Source organism: Triturus cristatus, chromosome 7 (assembly GCF_964204655.1).
Source record: "Triturus cristatus chromosome 7, aTriCri1.1, whole genome shotgun sequence".
NCBI classification, from domain to species: domain Eukaryota; kingdom Metazoa; phylum Chordata; class Amphibia; order Caudata; family Salamandridae; genus Triturus; species Triturus cristatus.
The window spans coordinates 351,528,495-351,547,652 of record NC_140590.1 but is presented as its reverse complement, the minus strand read 5'-3'; the positions used below and the strand labels follow the sequence as shown (position 1 = coordinate 351,547,652).

General features: G+C 48.7%; 1 protein-coding gene across 9 annotated transcripts in view; it reads left to right on the top strand.

The window, feature by feature from the left end:
• LOC146809646 (uncharacterized) overlaps positions 1-19,158 on the top strand; it is a 275,512-nt gene that overhangs the window by 43,400 nt on the left and 212,954 nt on the right. For all 9 annotated transcript variants that reach the window (XM_085616503.1, XM_085616502.1, XM_085616499.1 and 6 more), the window contains exon 4: positions 12,856-13,083. In XM_085616503.1, coding sequence (XP_085472629.1) covers positions 12,856-13,083 — 228 coding nt within the window. The remainder of the gene's footprint in view (positions 1-12,855; positions 13,084-19,158) is intronic.

Here is a 19,158-nt window from a genome sequence, read left to right as displayed (position 1 = left end):
TCCTTGTCAGCCCCGCCCCCTGCACGTCACACTAATTATATCTTTGATATCCCTTCCCGCTGCGCGGGAGCGCGCGGGGGAGCGCCCGGGCAAAGGGCGGGCCGTTTGAGGCCGTTCGAGGACGGTGGAGGCCGCCACCGGGCCACCCCCCCCTTCATTTGTCCTGTCTTGCTGGACTTCCCCGGGGTTCGCACACCTGCTCCTTATATATTCATCGGCAAGCCATCTATCCCACTGTTACAATGGTGTTAACAAGAAGCAGGAAAAAAAAGGTCGTGGGAGGGGTGGGTAACCTCTTAGGTCCAATGGACGATTTTATCATTAAGGCAAACTCTTTTATCGACCAGAGTATCAGCCTTATGGAGGGTAGGGTGTCTTTAGACCTTGCACGCGCCAAGAGATCTTCTTTGGGTGCTCTAGCGAGTGTAAGATCCCCTGAGCTAGTTACTGCTCCTGATCCCAGGTTATTTAATGAAGGTAGGCGTAGCTTACCAAACATGGTGGATCTATCCGCAACTTTGCTATCAGACTTACAGACCAGCACAGATCTGGAAAAATCCCCTGACCTTCTCCCGCAATCTCCACAGCTATCCTCGCAAGTTACGCCAGAAGAAACAAGAAGAGATAGAGGGAGGAGGGAGGGCGCCGTGAGGAAAAAGAAGTTGGACATAAATCAGCCTTCTCTAGTTCCCAATACTCTAGCTTTTAATAAATCAGTTTCTAGGCCTAGTTCAACTGAGTACTTACACCCGAGAAAGGTACAAGTAGTTCACTCCGCGATAGTACATCGCCCAGCACACGATAGTTCCGACCCCATTTTTGTGGCCTCATTGACTGATGTCCCTAGCGGTGGAGAACCACTCCGGTCTGATAACTTACAGATGTCATCAAACAGTATAGTGGATCTACTGAAAACTCTACTCACCCCAATAGAACGTAGGTTAACAAATATAGAAAATAAATTGACCAATCTTTTAAATCTGTACAAGACTAAGCAGGTATCAGAGACACAAATTCCACGAGTAAAAAAACAGATTCAGAACCCAGCCAAATCAGCACTCCCACAAAACCGTATATCTATTCCTACTGCCCCATTACAAAAATTAATTCCATCCACTAACTCAAAAATTAATAGTTCAGCAAAACCCGCCCCTAAAAATATCGCCACCTCAACAGTGGCAAGTACTTTGCCTCAAAAAACAATGGTACAAAATGCTCAAGCCTCAAAAAACTTGTCCCGGCCACTGCCAGCTTCAAAAACAGCACCCCCAGTTTCTGACACAGGTGGTATGAGGGTAGATCAACAGGCTAGACTTCCTGTTGACTTGCCCCCGGAAGCCTACCCCCTTGTGGCGGTAATGACGGGTGTCTCTGAACTCTTGGATTATAATTCAGAATCCACAGGGTCCCTTAAGAACAAAGTGCAATTCTGGCTCAATACTAATCGCCCTGTTCCACCGACAAGGTCCTACAGGATCCTTATGGTACGTAGAACTACCTGGGTGGGCCATGGCAGGAAATCACAGCCAGGCGACTGCATCGTGGTAACCTTTGATGATCCTAGAGCAGCCGACCATATCTGCGCATGGGAAAATTCATGTGAAAGTGGAGGAATAAGCATTAAACGGCTTTCCTTCTTTTATCCTCCAAGGTCCTCAAACATCCAAGAGCCATCTTGGCAATTGATGGGTCCCCACTATTTCGACTATGACAGCCACAGGCAGACAATGGGTCCCTGTCATCCCCAACATGACAATCCCTGGCAAATAGTGGGGCATCGACACCTGGGTAGAGACTGGGACAGCTGGGGTGTGACACATACGTTGAGGGCGGTTAATCATGAGCGCACTCGCTGGGCTCCCTGGTCCGGTATTCCCACATATAACCGATTCAGTGGCTTAGAAATGGTCGATTGACCACTAACATTGATTGACCCCTTTAACTCAAAGTCTACTATGGGTAATGTTAATACACCTGACTTAAATAACCCAGTTATATTTGGCGAAACAGAGGGGATTGAGGTAATAAGGATACAGGAGTTTGACGGTGCAAACACAACTAACAGGGAATGTAGGCTTTCTTCCTCCACCGTGACTCCTCAGCTATTAACGACACAACATTTACCCAGCGACATCAGCTTTAGTATAAGATCTAGTGTAGCAATCACGGAAGTCAGGCCGAGTTTTTCATCCTACAGCCTGATTACGTGGAATGTGGCAGGTTTGAGCAAAAAGGTCCACCAGCAAGCATGGCTGGATGTTATTAATAAACACACTATAGCCTGTTTGCAGGAAACCTGGACGACCGAGGAAATCCATATTATAGGATTCCAAACCTTTCATTCGCCCGCACTTATTAGTAAGCAGGGTAGGAATAAAGGAGGCCTTTGTACTTATGTGGCTACAACGGCGGAACTTAGGGCCATCAAGTGTCTTAACGCAGAGTTTTATCAGGTCTTGGTCTTTAAAGGGCCTCGCTCTGTCAATGTAATTCTAATTAATTTTATAATAACGTACCATCTATCCATACAGAGCATGTTCTTTATAATCTTCTCAATAGCATAACATCTCTAATAGATAATCTTGCAGGTGAGAAGGTGCTAATCTGGGTAGGGGACTTTAATTGTATTGTCTGTCCCCTTTCTGCAACTGGCTTGTGCGGCCTAGCAGATTATGGGGAAGACTGCCCTACCCATTTCACCCACTCAAAATTAGGCAACTCCTTAAATAATATGATGTTCTATTTGAATTTGTCCTTTGTAAACGAACTGTGCAGCCCGATCGTTCCGTTTCAACCAACTTTTAACGGACGAGGGTGTAACTCCACCATAGATTTCACCTTAATGTCCCCGGCCCATGCTGGTTGCACAATCCTCTGGGAGACTGGAAAAGCTCTCTTCGGAGATCATTACCCCATATCATTCTCAGTAAAAACAATGGGAGAATGCAGTCAATTCAAGAAGAACCCTAATTATGCTCCCAAGGTTAATCTGGGTGCTATAAATGGGTATGTTATCAAATGGGATAAAGTTGAGCCAGCTGGCTTCTTAAAGAGCTTGGTTTCGATGTCTCTCGAGGATATTCACGTATGTCTAACAGCTGCCATGGAGCCTGATAAAGTCGTGGCTGCCTTTTCTAATATGCAACGGTCAGTAAAAGATCTTTTATTTAGAGAACATAGGCAAACAGCTAAGCGCCCACAGGGTTGGTTTGACAATAAATGCACCAAAGCTTTGACTTCTCTCAAAAAGGCCCTACATACCAAACCAAAAAACCAAGACATGATCCGTCAAGCCAGAGGAGCTTACAAACTGACCATTAAAACGAGAAAAGCCACCCTTAAGCGGGAGGCGTGGGCGACCTTACGTGAGGCCTCGCAACAACGCGATAGTGCACTATTTTGGAAAGTGGTTAATGCCCCATACCTGCAAAGCAGAGCGGAAGACATCTTAGACGTGGCTATCCCAGGGGATACCTGGGTGAACCATTTTAAGCAATTATATAATAATCCGACTGTAGGGCACTGTGCTCCTTCGCTAACTGTCAGTTCGACGGACCTCGGCGGATCAGGCGAGCGAAATGCTTTTCCGCTGAATATTACTTTCAGTCTCCAAGAGGTCATTAAAGCTATTAAGGACAGCCCATCCGGTAAGGCTCCGGGTCCCGACGGTGTCCCAATCAACGTCTATAAGGCAGAGTTGGATCTATGGGCACCCTTACTTACCAATGTTTTAAACAAGTCTAATCAACAGGGATTTGTGGCATCTTGGCCTGACGCTACTGTCGTGCCAATTTTTAAGAAGGGTGACAGAAACGACCCAAATTGTTATAGGCCAATCTCTCTTCTGGATGCACTGATGAAGGTGGCCGGTAGGATCATCCTAAATCGGATCCAGAGCTGGGAGGCCGAAAACCAGGCCATCTCTAACTTACAATATGGCTTTAGGACGGGCAAGGGAACGGTCGAGCAGTGCTTGAACCTGGCCTTAATTATTGCAAAGTACACTCAAGCGAAGTGCGAAAAGTTATATATTTCCTTCATTGACCTAAGCTCAGCGTTCGATTGTGTGAATCATGAACTCCTCTGGAACACACTTTCTTTCTTGGGCCTTGACGCCCAAATCATCACGTTTATTCGTGAACTTTACAGGGACGCAGGGGCAAGGGTCAGATTCGGACGTCTGGGGGAATGCTCAGACAAATTCTCTATCTCGCGGGGGGTCAGACAGGGGTGCATATTGGCTCCCCTGTTGTACATCATTAACTCTATTGGAGAACATCTAAGTAAATTTCAATATGACTACCCCGCTATAAAGGGTACCTCAGTGACCCTATTACTCTATGCTGACGACGCGGCAATAATGTCACGTACTAGGATAGGTCTACAGCGGGCGGTGGTCCAATTTTCCTCCTTTATGAGAGATAGGGAATTAAAGGTGAATACTTCTAAAACTTATAACATGGTCTGCGGCAGGGGCCTTAGAAGTGCACCTTGTCCTATTTACTTGGACGCCCAAAAAATTGAAACCACTGAGAAATTCTGTTATTTAGGTGTGATTTTTGATAGGAGGGGGAGCTGGAAGCCGGAAGCCGGCAATAGCAACAAGGAAATTAGCCTTTTTACGTTCCGCGGGAGCCCTGAACAATTTATTTGCAAAAATTGGGGGGAAGCCTGCTAGGGAACTAATACAAATCTATAAGGCCAAAGTGGTTTCCTCAGCCACCTATGGGGCAGGGCTCTGGGGGATAGAAAATGTGCAGACGTTACAAAGCTGTGAGAATCAGTTTATCTGCCATTTGCTAGGAGTCTCTAAATTTTCATCTACTTACATGACCCATATAGAAGTAGGCCTTCCCTACATTAGTGACATTGTTAACATCTCCCCTCTTTTATTGTGGCACAAGGTCTGGGTGACAGAAGAGACAACCTTAAATAGGGAAGTAATCACCGACTGTCTCACAATGAATGGAATTGCCAATATTAGGTGGCTCTCCTACGTGAAAAATCTTTGTGTAAGGATAGGACATCCAGAATTCTTTGATAACCCGCTCAGTTTGGATGGGCTATCGAGAGCCGCCTTGAAAAAGTTGGCTCTTGATTACCTGGTAATGGAAAGATGGGACAAGGAGAAAATGAAACCTACTGTACTTCGGTTTCAGGAAATTACTCAGTGTGAGGGTCTCCAATATTATCTTAGCTCAGAATTAAGCCCATATGCACGTACACTGCTGACCCGCCTCAGATTAGGCATGTTTTTTCACTTAGTCACTTTCCCCCTTTGTAATGACTGGTCCACTGAAATCCCTTTGTGCCCATGTGATGATATTTCCAGACAATCGGACATACATTGTGTCTTTTTTTGTGTATTTTACAAAGTCCCGCGTAGAGCTCTTTTGTTACCTGTTCTTAGGGCCTGGGGGATTCGTACCTGTAAATTAGCATACATGAAATTATTGCTATTAGAAGATGATTCCCTTATTCGCGCAGTTTCAAGTTTCTTAAAATTAGTAATTAAATTTAGAAAATCTATGTAATCCTCATGTTCCCAATTTGTTCCGAATTATTATGTTCCGAATCTTTTTAATGATATTTTATCTTGATTTTATGATTGAATAAGCTCATGTTGTTGACTCTGTTTTATTCAAAAAAATGTTTGGATTATGTGCTTTTATGATTTTATTTTAAAATCGAATAAAGCTTGAAATGAATGAAGGGAGACTATGATTTAAGTAGTGACCAAGACTTCTCTCTTGTCTCTTTCATTGCTGGTTTCATCTTCCAAACCGTATTCTTTGTATACCTTGCGCCTTATGGCTGATTCCAAGCGTTCCCTCTCACTAGTTGGGTAATCCTCAGTTCAGCAGGAGTCAGCGAGTAATTGTCGGCATTGCCCCGAGGAGTGTTAGCTGTTTCCATTCCAGTAGTGTCCAGGGAGTCCAGAAACCTCTTTATGTCTTCGGGCTCATGTTATTCCCTGTTTTGTTCAATCATAGTGACAATACAGTAGCTGGCTCCAGAAGCAATATCTCGACTGAATACTGACTTGCATATGCCAATATCAGGAACTCTATGATCTGCAATGTAGTGTGCACTTCTTACCACTTCCAAGAATGCAGGAAGTCTACTGAAGATGGCCTGTATCAGCTGATGACCTAGCAAATTAAAGGATGCTGTTTAAACCTTGTTTAGAACTCACACCAATGAACTGTATATGCTCCTGTTCTTTATCTTAGCCACATTATTTGAATTACCTAAGAATAATGGGGCATATGCATCAACCAAACTAATACCGATTCCTTAATAGCGAAAAATAAGGAATCGCCATTAAGGAATCGGTAATTGGCATGCATCAACAGATTCGGTGAAATTTAGCGATTCCTTAAAAATCGCTAAATTTACCGATTCCTTAATAGCGGGGCACGCAAACGGCCTCACTAGCAAATAGCGAGTTCGGTAATACCGATTTGGCTAATAGCGAGTTCGGTAATACCGAGTTAGCTATTACCGAATCGGTAATAGCGAAATCGCAAATTGCCGCGTCGCTCCGGGAACGGGCTGATGACATCACCAACCAGGAAATACTGCTGCCCCACCCACATAGCCTCGACAGAGGAGCAGACAGGAGCTGGAAAGAAGGACAGGCTGTGCAGAGTGAGGCCACACAGATTCTGCCATTCACATCAGACATCCATCATGTCGCAGGAAGTGCCATCCAGCGCAGAATCTGCACGCAAGCGCAAGAAGAAGTTTTCGGACAGGGAGCTGGAGTACCTCATCGAGGGAGTGTCCAGCAAACACGACCGCCTCTTTAGCAAGCTGTCCCTCAAGGTGCCTGACACAGAGAAGCGGCGCATCTGGCAGCGCATCCGTGAGAGGGTCAATGCGGTTGGCGTCACTACCCGCAGCATCGACGACCTTAAAAAACGGTGGTATGACCTGCGGAAGCGCGCCAAAGAGAGGATTGCTGAGAGGCTCCGGGAGGCAAGAAGGACTGGAGGCGGAACATCCACTGCACCATCCAACACAGCCCTGGAGGACCTTGTGGAAGGGACGATAGAGCAGGAAGCCGTCGTGGGGGTGACCCAGATGGACACGTCCGGCGCAGCCACAAGTGCCCAAGGTAAGATGCATGCCTGTGCCACACCCAGCATAGCGTAAATCCATACCCATGCCCCCAGCCCAATCTCACTGTGTCTGCAGCTCTGGCACAGACTGCTCCACACATGACACTACTGCATCTTGGGAGTTGTAGTCTAGTCAGCCCAGAGTGCATGTACAGGCGTAAATCCTATGAGCATACACCACATATTTTGTACATGGCTGTAGACTGTTCATTTGTTGGACCACAGAGGGACATTAATGGGTACAACACTATGTAGGTGTAATCATCCCACTAATCATGCACTGTTTCACACACAGATGCATCACCTGGGGACTCTGACGACAGCGACCAGCTGATCATTTCTGAGACACCCGTGGAGTCAGACCAGGAGACAGCGCAGGATGCGCACGCACCGCCAACACCTGCCACCCCACCAGCACCACCTCCACCAGCGCCACAATCAACGGCACCAGCACCAGTGCCACAAGCCAAGGCACCAGCACCTGCGCCACAAGCAACGGCACCAGCAAAACAGCCTGCAGCTAGCACAGCCACAATACCGCAGAGGCACAGGCACCAAGTTGCGCCCTTGCAGGAGATGGCAACCCCCCCCCCCCCCCGCAATTGGCACCCACGCAGCGCACATCCACACCACCTGCTGCACCACCTGGAGGCTCAAGACACGCACGGCGTCACAGGGCCCGTCGCAGTTCCGTCTCCTCAGCAGACCAGGATGTCCCAACAACCTCTGCAATCGAGGAGAGGATGCTGCGTACACAGAACCTGCAGGGAAGACATGTGGCTAGCATCAGCTGCAATATCGTGCGCCTAGCGAGGGAGATGCGCGCCATGACTGCAGCAGTCACCGACATGGGCTCCGCGGTCAGGGACATGGGCACGGCGGTCAGGGACCAGACCACTGCGGTTGCTGATGGCAATGCTCAGCTCAGGGAGGAGGTACGTGAGCTCACCCGTGCCATCAGGGAGGGCCATGAGTCCCAGAGGAGGAGTAACCGGCAGCTAATGTTGCGTTCCGCCGCCGCTACCAAGGCCATACAACGGCACAGCAACTGCACCGCTGTGTTGGCACGCCGCACAGTCTCCCTGCAGGTGGACCTTGGGCACTTCTGCGGTGATGTGGCCAAGTCACTGGGACACATCACCACTGCTGTGGAACAACTTCAGAGCAGCACATGCAGTGCTGCAGCATTGGGAGGGGATGACACCAGTGAGGCTGCCTCCAGTGTCAGCAGCGTGTCACTGGCAGAGGCCAGCACCAGGCGCCGCAGTTCGCGTGCCTCCACGGGGACAGGCCGTGGTGAGGCTTTGGATGCACCTGAGCGGAGGCTTGGTGTACGTGGCAAGCGCCACTAGAAATTTGGACATGCTGCAGGTCCATGGTGGAGCAACCATGGCCATCCAATTATTGTGTTTGCACAGGCCTGACTTTAAGGCACCTTTTATTTACATGTATGCAATCGGAGCATGATTCACAATGCTAGTTCTGTTGCACAATCCTCAGTGCTACTGTGCATTAAACAGTTGCACCCAACACCAACTTGTAATGTCTCATTTTACCCAGGGTCAAAAATGATTTTGCATTATGTATGTCCGCCTCCTATGGCCCTCTGCTGTTTTTGGGATGTGTGCCTGTCGTCGTTGGGCGGGTGGTTGGTCAGCCTGGTGGTCGTCATCCCTGTCCACCTCCATGGGTATCCCCCTTCTGGTGGCAATGTTGTGCAGCATTGCACATACAGCAATTATTCGACAGCATGTGTCTGGTTGGTATAGCATGGCGCCGCCAGTCTTGTGGAGGATACGGAAGCGGCTCTTGAGAATCCGAAAAGTCCGCTCTATCACATTCCTCGTGCTGATGTGTGCAGCGTTGTAGCGATGTTCCTGCGGGGTTGCTGGATTTAGGTATGGGGTGAGTATGTATTCCCGCAGGGCGTAAGCACTGTCACCTAGAAGATAGAAGCATAGACTTAGCATTGGTGATGTACATACATGTGTGGTGTTGGTGTGGGGAAGCGTATTTCTACGTACCTAACAGGAGTCCCTCTCCGAATTCTCCATTGATTAGTCGCCTGTGCATTCCACTGTTGCGGAAGATGTATGAGTCGTGTGTGCTCCCTGGGAATTGTGCCACTAGGTCCGTTATGATGTTGTTGGCATCGCACACAACCTGCACGTTGATCGAGTGGTATGACTTGCGGTTCCGGAATAGGTACTCATTTGCTGACGGAGGACATATGGGGATATGCGTGCAGTCGATGCATCCAATCACATGTGGAAATTGGGCCACCTGGTAGAATGCCTGTTTGGTGCGGTCCAACTGCTGTGGGGTTGTGGGGAAGCTGATGTGTGTGTGGAGCATTGTCAGCATGGCATCTAGGAATTTCTTGAAGAAGCGTGACAGTGCGCTTTGCGAAACACCTCCGGCCACCGCAATTACCCCCTGGAAACTCCCTGAGGCCAGTAGGTGCAGGCTGCATAGGACCTGAACGTGCGCAGGGATAGCATTTGTCCTGTGTGTCTGGTGCTGCAGTAATGGTTCCAGGTCTGCAATCAGGCGCATGATCATAGCGCGATTGAGGCGATACTTCTGGTACACCTCGTCCTCATTCTGGCCGAGCAAGGTTATGCGCAGTCTGAACACTCGCTCCTGGACCCTTCTCCTGCGCTGTCCTGCTGCATTGATCCGCATCCTCCTTGCAAGCACGTAGAGGGCAGCCATTTTGTGGGAGCCAACAGGGTCTCCTGGGCCACATTTAAGGGTTTAGTGATTGCCTCAATCATTTGCACATGTAGGAAGAATTTATCCTCATCTTTTTTTTTTTTTTTGTAACTTTATCTCCAGGTTTTGATTCCCCTTATTTAGCTCTGGCAAAATAGCGATTTTTGGGATTTTCGTTATTAGCGAGTTTTGTTGCATTGGGGTGCGATTCGTTATTTGCTATTGGCAATTTCCGGGAGCTAATACTGATTTCGGTAATTGCTAATTCGGTATATAGCGAATCGGTAAATTAGCATTTTGGGTATTAGCGATTCGGTATGTTCGAGGTTATTTATTTAGCGAATCGTTATTTGCTCGGGTTTTGGGTTGATGCATTGGGATTGGGTATTTTTCACGCAATACCGGGAGCTATTAACGAATCGGTATTTTACCGACTGGATTTTGGCTTGATGCATAAGGGTGACTAACAATTACAGCATTGCATTTTTAAAACATTTTTGCCCTTGTGCCGGAATAAGCTGCTAATGCTAGCTAGTAAGACAGTTCACTGTATTACTGTGTCCACCACAGTCCTCCACTTGTATCCTACATTGTACAGGTTTAAATCTCGGTCCTAACAACCTGTATTTGTTCAATATTATTCCTATTCCATTACCGAATCGTTTTTTTAAGTCCATAATCACCCACCTTATTCGGCTGACTTGGGGGGGGGCAAACGCCCCAGAGTCCGCTGGGGGATCATGACCACAAGGATGGTTTTGGAGTCCCTAATTTTGGAGAAGTGTGGCTCAATGATTAGAGCGGCAGACCCTGATGCAGAGGTCTAGCCCGGGACCAGGGTTCAATTGCCCGCCTCGGCAGGTCTTGGGCTAAAAAATTCCACGGACCTGATAATTCTCGCCTCGGTGCCATTCCAATCATGGAGTCCCACTCTGCAACTCTGGGCAATAGCTTGCTTAATCTCCACAACGGCCCCCACAACGCTAAGGATGCCTGGCCTCCACCTTGGGGGTGCCCAGGAGTGGACGCCTCACAGGGAAAGCCAGGATGGGTTCCACAGCGGTATTCGTACAAGCGCCTTGAGACCCTTGCGGGTGAGTAGTGCGCTATACAAGTATCAATTTACATTTACAATTTTCAGATATATTATTTGGTCGCTCAGTGCAGCTACGCTCACGCCTGGTTTCACCCTGACGCCAGAAACCCCCACTTACACCCTAGTCAGACACATTACGCACAGTGTTACCTCTGGGTTACCCTCACGACCCTCTTGATATCCAGACGGTCTCCTCTACCAGCTGGGCTTGGCTCGAACTGGTTCGGATATTGAGATCACCGCCACTATATTCTTTGAGTCTACCGATCCCGAATCAACAGTGGATACCCATCACTGGAGAGAGGATCGACATGGCTACTATTGGGGACCTTTTCATTGATTGCCACGTTTTTTATGTCTCTGACGGATCTGAGTTTACCGAGGTGTCGTTTATGGATAAGTTTGTACTTGCCTGACTTCGTGCCACAGTCAGGGCCAAGGTCCCTGGTTTCCCCGTCGAAACCGACCCGTTCACTCCCTTGTCCCATAGTTATAGACGGCGACCCTGGGGACCACTTGATTTCCAAACTATATAGATCCTGTATGGAGCTAATACCGGTCCAAGATGCTGAGGTGCGGGCCGCGTGGGAGGCGGATCTGGGTCACCCAATTACTGAGGACCAATGGGCTGCGTGCTGTCTGCAAACCAAGGCGGAATCCCTGAATAGCCGCCACAAACTTATCCACTTCAAATTCCTGTGCAGAATTTACATCACACCTGCGATGTCCCACAAACTAGACCCTGACAGATCCCACTGCTGCCTAAAATGTAAATCCCCACATGCCGATTTTGCACACCTCACTTGGACCTGCAGTAAAATCGGCGCATATTGGACCGACATATTCCATATACTCGGGATGATGACAGGCTTATCCCTCAACCCCACACCAGAAGTGGCCCTATTAGGGTATGTGAACAATATCTCAAAGCCAGTCCGGAAATTCACCGCCTTGGGGCTACTCCTAGCAAAAAGGGAAATATTGTTGAAATGGGGGTGGAAGGTCACACCGACGAGCAAAGACTGGCTAAACAGTTTGACATTTTGTAACCTAAATTATGACTTATATGCCTCCACTATGCCTAGCACATCCCGCCCACGTGACATTTGGGGCCCTCTTAAACAATACGCGGCGACATCACAATCTCAACCTGACACACGGCTTGAAGCCGGCCTGGTGCCTGCAGGTATTGGTTGATCCAATTCCTCCGACGCAATTGACACAGGCTCATGCTCTTTTCATTTTAACAATAGGATTGTTTCCCACATTGTGTTTTGCTTGAATCGCAGGTATGGGTACTGGAGGTGTGGTGAGCGAGTTTGCATAATGTGCAAATGTAACTTTGAACAGACTATCAATCTTTCTGTGGTACTGAATGTCATGCATTATACGACCAATGTAACACGCATTGTCTTTTATTAACTGTCATGGAACTGGAGCTGGAAGCTGGAGCTATTGTTTTCATTCTGAAACTGGTAAATAAAGTTTTTAAAAAACCAAACATCTTGGTCCTAACAAGACAGGCTTTATTTGATGGAAAGTTGACTGAATGAGAATCACTGAGTTTGATAATAGTAACATGTATTTTATAGTACTTAACTTACCAAGGGAACAAATTGGTCATTAAAATGAAGGCTATTATTTGATAATATGTGGTATATGTCATGCAATAGTACGGATGTCCCAGAGATTTGGTGCTCCTTTTCTGTACCTTTAAACTATATAAAAGTCAATCAGCTTTGTTGCCCTGGGGCTACTAGCTCATTATGGCACCACCTTCCCCCAAGTTGCTCATCCTGTGCCATCTGAAGGGGTTTATCTATAGCGCAGTCTGTATATGGTGTCTTATTAAAGGAGCAGGGGCTTGCAATGGGACATTAAAGGCTCATCCTCTCTTAAAGCCTAATTCTTCTTTTGCAGGGATCGAGGAGGCATCAGAGTTACTTGCCAACACTTTAAGTACCTTTGCCACTGGGCTGAAGCTTCGAAAGTTAAAGGAGGTTGTGAAGACCAAACATGGAACTGATCTGGAGGTGCTGAGCAGAAGTTTGGGTTGTGTAGATGTGGTTAATTTGCTTCAACATCTTCCAAACATCAGACTCCTCCATCCTTCAAAACCTGCCAACTGTGTTGTCCAACTTCGAGAAGGTTTGTTATTGTACACAATATAAGAGGACAGAGGACAGTGCAAGGAGAAACTAATTTGTCATCAAGTAGTCCAGGCTGCATGTTGGCTGTGAGAAGAGTGTGGAGGCATATTGATAATATACTGGTGTATAAAACATAGTCTCGGGTAAATGGGCTAGTGAATCAACCAAATGAATATAGGACACTATTTCACTAAATGGCGGGTCACAGAAGAAGGGATAAGAGAGTAGTGCTAACTCACTCTAAGCAGTGGAATGGGGCGTTCACTACACCTTCCCATGGTACACAGAATGAAGAGGCATTTACTAGGCCTAAGGTGCACATGAACACTTCTGGCCCATGTGGAAAGACGGCAGAGGAGTGGAATATGAGAAATGTATAATGCTGTAAGGATTCTTTCAAGCACTGGCAACACTTCTGTCATACAAACAGACATGAGGAGCAATTATAGAATCCCATATTTCAAATGATCCTCAAGGCATTGCTCAATGCTAGTTCTTCCATTTTGCAAAACATAGTTAATGTGGCCAAGAAGTGCCGTTGTCAAAAAGCGCTGAAAACCTGTGGTAGTGTTGACTAGATTAAGACTTAACTGTCACACGAAAGTCCTCGCCTGACTCATCTTTTCAGATAATCAAAGGTTGCAGTCTACATGTGATCCTACAGTAAGAAAGCCTCAGAGTTCTGGGGTTTGGATCCCTGTTAACGGATGTTATGTTAAGGAACTGCAGGTAGAGAGTGGGAAACATATTTTCTTTTATGTTTGTTTCCTGAGAAAAATCTGCAGTGCTAGTAGATTTCTGGGAGAAAGGACCTAAAGAATGCCATCTTATCATTCTATTCCTCAGATTCCAGCACTACAAAATCGAAATGTTGCTCTGCTGACTTTGGTTTTCCAGGCTCCTTGACGTTTTCTGGCCCAGGTCTGGCATTCCGGCAAACTGGTCCAGCTTGTTCTCTGCTGCTGCAAGTCAGCATTCAGTAGAGTCAAGTCTGAACTGGAAGGAAGTGATGTCCACGCGTATGGTCTTTATTTCTCAATTTGTTTTTTCTGTACTGCCTTGTACCTCAGTAAAAGAGGATTTGATTGAGGAGAGTTTCCCTCATAATGGACTCCAGCATGACTTCTGTCTCTGGCATTGTGGAACTAGAATGGATATGCCCAATTCTATTTGGATCCCCACACAGTGCTTAAGCAAAGAGAAGTTGTTTTTGGTTTTTGGGGCGAGCAGAAGGCTAGGAAATCATGAAGGAAATTGTAAAGCACTTCACAGTGTCCAGTCCTTGACCGTATGTCATAAAGACTGACCTGAATCGGGCCGTGTAGTGAAAGAGTCACTTTTATAGTCTGGCACCCTATGATGACTTCCGACTGCCACCATTTTAACTGATTTTAGTGTGTTATATTACCTTAGCCTTAATGTAGGATGGTCCTGCATATATCTGCTTCTCTTCTGTCCTGTAATCTTGCTGTCTTTCTTTGACATGGCCTCATGTCATCCTGCTTTCTGACTTTACCTTGCTTCAAACTTTTCTGTGTGCACAGTGGTGCTTGTAAGTTGTGTGGATGGGAATTATAGGTGCTGACTATTGCCTTTGACAGGGCCTCATGTCTGACTCTGCCTTGCTGCTACGTGCACAGCAGTGCTTGCAAGTTGTTTGAGTTATTCACATTCAAGGTCTTGCTGTTTTCCTGAGCGATTGTTTTTGTTTAGTGTACTGTGGAAGGCCTTGTGAGAGCTTCGTCAAGACAGAGGCTGGAAGAAGTGCGAATGGAGGAAGAGGCTTGAGAGCTCCTTACTACCATGAGGATGCTTCCTTGGAACTTGGGCAGTTCTGGGGAGGTCTTTCACGAATCTTCTAGTGTGTTTAAAGCTGAGGGTTTCAGGCTGAGAAACTGGGAGTTCAGGAGTTTGGAATCCGAGCGAGGGCAGACGTGTCTATCTCGGAGTGACCCTGGTTTCTGAAGCTCTGATCCCCAGCTGTGTGAAGGCTCCCCCGGCTGGAAGTGGGCTAAGATGCTAAGTGATGTATTAAGTTTTGTGGTTATCGCCATTGTGATGTGTGGCCAGTGGCTTTGATCGTTTGAGGTGTTTTCGTTGTAGTGTGGGAGGTTCACATCTAGAGTGATTCTCTACTGTATATATATATATATATATATATATATATATATATATATATATATATATATATATATATATATATATATATATATATATATATCTTTCTGATCTCTTGCAGGACTTCCAGTGTATCTTATCTTATATCAGTTATTGCTTGTTTATTAATCAGTATTATAGTTTGCTCAGTTATTGATTCATTCCTTTAGATTATAAGTTTGCTACATATATTTGAATCTTATGCATTTGGTATCTGAGATAGCCTTTGTTTAGAGAGTATTATGTAATAAACCCCAAGCCTTATTCTAAAAGTGATAGTCTTTGCATTTTGTAAAACCCCTTTTCAAAAGGTGCTGTTCGTTTTGTATTGAAGTCTTGCTGTGCCAGGGGTGGTAAGACATGCTCAAAAGTGTATATTATTCAAAGGTGCAGTGGTATATTTGCCTCCCAGGTGGGAGTGCAGGGATTGGGTGTGCCTTATTGGTGAGCCACATTCAAAACAGGCATATCTTCTTATGTATATTGACTGACGGCACTGTGACAGATGAGCTGTCTGTCAAAGGCTCCTGATTTTTTTTTTTGTTTAAAATATTTTTATTGCAGGAATCAGTAAATCGTTACATAATCGGCCAACATTATATGTCACGCCCGATCAATGAGATGCAACCCTCCGTTCCCCCACCGTAAGTTACTTACACAGCCATTCAGCCCACAACCCTAGGGTCGGGCGGCGAAATTCAATGGGGGCTCAGGAGGATGTCGAAGCTGGCCCGGAGAACCCGCTGTCCGTCATCTGCTTTTCCAAACAAACCCATAAACCCAAAATAACACCCCACTCTTAATACACCCCAAACCCAAGTAAACCCTCCCCCCCCCCCCCGCCATCAGCGCACGGCACCAACCGCCACAGGATCTCCAAAAGGACCCACAGGGAAAGCAATTGATCTGAAAAGTGCAATCGTCTATCGGGACTCAGGGCGAGCCTCTTCCTCAAGCTCAGGGTCGCTGGGGGCGCCATAATCCCTAAGGGCCTGCACTAACATCTCCCATTCCAGCGCTGCCTCCTGTGCCTTCTCATTACGCTGCCTCCAAGCTAGCTGGTATCTGAGCGTACTCTCCCCCGCCGCCCACTTCAAAAATTCGCTGCGCCACCGGCTTCCCGTCGGACCAGCTCGTGCCTTCCAGTTCCTGGTCACCTCCCGTTTAGCAAGGAGCAGCCCCAGATCAATGAACTTGCTAGAAATTTTATTTTTGGGGGTATGAGGGAACCAGTGCAGGAGACCCACCGCCGCGTCAAGCGATAAAGATCTCCCCAGGGTCTTCCCCACTTCCTCCCAATAGGATGACAATCCCGGGCAGGTCCACAGCATATGGAGGAGGTCCGCCTCCTGGGCCGGGCACCTGGGGCATTCCGCCGAAGTCGTACCAAAATATCGCCTGATTTTCACCGGGGTCAAATAGGCTCTATGGAGCACGTAGTAGTGGACCAATTGAAAGCGGGCGTGGCGTGTGCCCTTCCAGGTCCTCCGCACTAGCTGGGCCCAGGTCGTCTCCGGGATCTCCCTGCCAATGTCCTCCTCCCAGCGGTTTCTCAAAGTGGTGAGGGGAGCTATCCCCTCATTGATCAGTCTGCCGTAAAGGCAAGTGACCGCCTTCACCGTGCCCGCAGACATCATCACGTATTGGCATACTGGGGATAAAGGAGGTTCCTCCTGCCCGCGTCTCCAGTGTGCCTGGATCGCTCGAACAAGGGCCGAGTGCAGCAAAAAGTCGCCGCGGGGAATCCCGAAGCGCTCGATGAGCTCCTGAAAGGGCAAGAGCGACCCGTCCTCGTATAGATCCCCGATTAGCTGCAAACCGGCGTCCTCCCAGATCGCCAGCCGCGACCAATCACCCCCATGGGGCAGAGCCGTTAGCATCCCCAGCGGTATTTCGGGCGCGTACGGTGTTCGCAGGTGGCCCCGGGCGTGAGCTCGGTTCCAGCACAGGCGGAGAGTCCGCTCCTCCATTGACAAGTCCTGCAAGGCCAACCGTTGTCTCATCGCTATGAAGGAGAGAACATGCCTGGCCATGCCCGTTCCCCTCTTTTCTTCGGGGCCCCGGAACTCCCGGGCGATCTCCTGGGTGAAGGCCTGGAGCTGCGCCGCTAAATAATACTTTTCGAAGTCCGGCACCGCAAGCCCACCCTCCTCCTTCGGCCTCAGTAGGGTCTTGAGGGCCACCCGCCGGCGGCCCGACCCCCAAAGGAATCCGACAATCATGGATCGTAAAAGTCGAAACGTGGTCGGTGGGACCCAGGTCGGTAGTGTCCGGAAATAATATAGCAACCGGGGGAGCGCCACCATTTTAAGCAAAGCAATCCTCCCAGCCACCGAGAGCGGTAGTGTGGCCCAAAAGCCCATACTGCCTCGAAGTGCTCGAATGCCCCGGGCAATGTTCCCATCCAGGAGGCCAGAAGGTTCATGATAGACATACACCCCTAGATACTTAAAGCAGTCGGGTTCCCATCTAATCTCCCTACTCAGAGTAGGGGTAGGGGTGCCCCTGCGGACCGGGAAAAGACAGGTCTTAGTCCAATTCACTCGGAGGCCCGAGACCTCCCCAAACTCCGTGAGCGCCGTCGCAGCCCCATGTAGGGCATCCAGCGGGTCTTCTAGGAAGAGCAACAGGTCGTCTGCATACAGTGAGATGTAATGCGGGCCCGGAGGAGTCCACAGGCCCGTGTAATAGGCTCCCGACCGGAGATGCAGCGCAAGAGGTTCCACCGCCAGCGCAAAGAGCAATGGGGATAACGAGCATCCCTGCCTCGTGCCCCGTTCCACCGGATATTGTGAGGAAATCAGCGGTCCCGCCCGAACCCTGGCCGACGCCGAGGCGTACAGAACCCTGGTCCACCTGATGAAGCCCTCCCCGAGGCCGAACCTCCGCAACACAGTACAAAGGTAGTCCCATTCCAGGCTATCAATAGCCTTCTCTAAATCCACTGAGAGGACAACCGGGCACGGGGCGTCCACAAGCGGTTCCCCTAGCAAGCGGAACAACCGGCGAATGTTCATGGTCGTGTTACGCCGGGGGATAAAGCCAGCCTGGTCCTCATGTACCAAGGAGCTCATGTGGCCGAGCAGCCTCGAGGCCAGGATGCTGCTCAGTATTTTATAATCCACCGTCAGCATCGATAAGGGACGGTACGACCCCGGATCGGAGGAATCCCTTCCAGGCTTGAGGAGCGGGACCACCAATGCCTCACACATCGAGCCTGGGAGACGCCCAAGCCTCTTCGCCTCCCTGTATACTACCAACAATCTAGGGGCTAGGAGATCGGCATAGGCCGCATAGAACTCCACAGGAAGACCGTCCAGGCCCGGGGTCTTATTTCTCGCCATCTTTTTGATGGCGCTACGGATCTCTCCCAATTCTATGTCGGACCCCAAGGCTTTCGCCACGTCCCGCTCCATTGTTCGGATCTCTAAAGGCCGCAAATAGTTATCGAGCAGGTCAGGGTCTCGGACCGAGCGACTGCGGTATAAGCGCTCGTAATATTGCCGGTAGCAGCTCAGAATCGCAGGCTGGGTGTACACCTGGGTTCCGTCTGCCCTGCGCATGGACGTCGTCAGTGAGGACTGCCGCGTAGGGTTGGCCAGCCATGCCAACAGCGCGCTCGACCTATCCCCCTCTGCGATGGACCGAACCGTATAGGCCTTATAGTCAAAACAGCGAAGCCGTTGGACCTCCGCCGCCACCGCCTCCTTCGCCTCCGCCGTGCGCGCCTGCAGCTCGGGGCGCCCGGGGCGGCGTAACTCCAACTCGCGGAGTTTTCGATCCGCTGCCTCTAGGTCGGCGAGGATACTTCGCCTCACGCCGACCTGTTTAGAGATGCAGTACCCCCTCACCACCACCTTAAAAGCGTCCCACTCCAGCGCTCTCGAGCTCGCGGTGCCACGGTTGGACGCAAAGT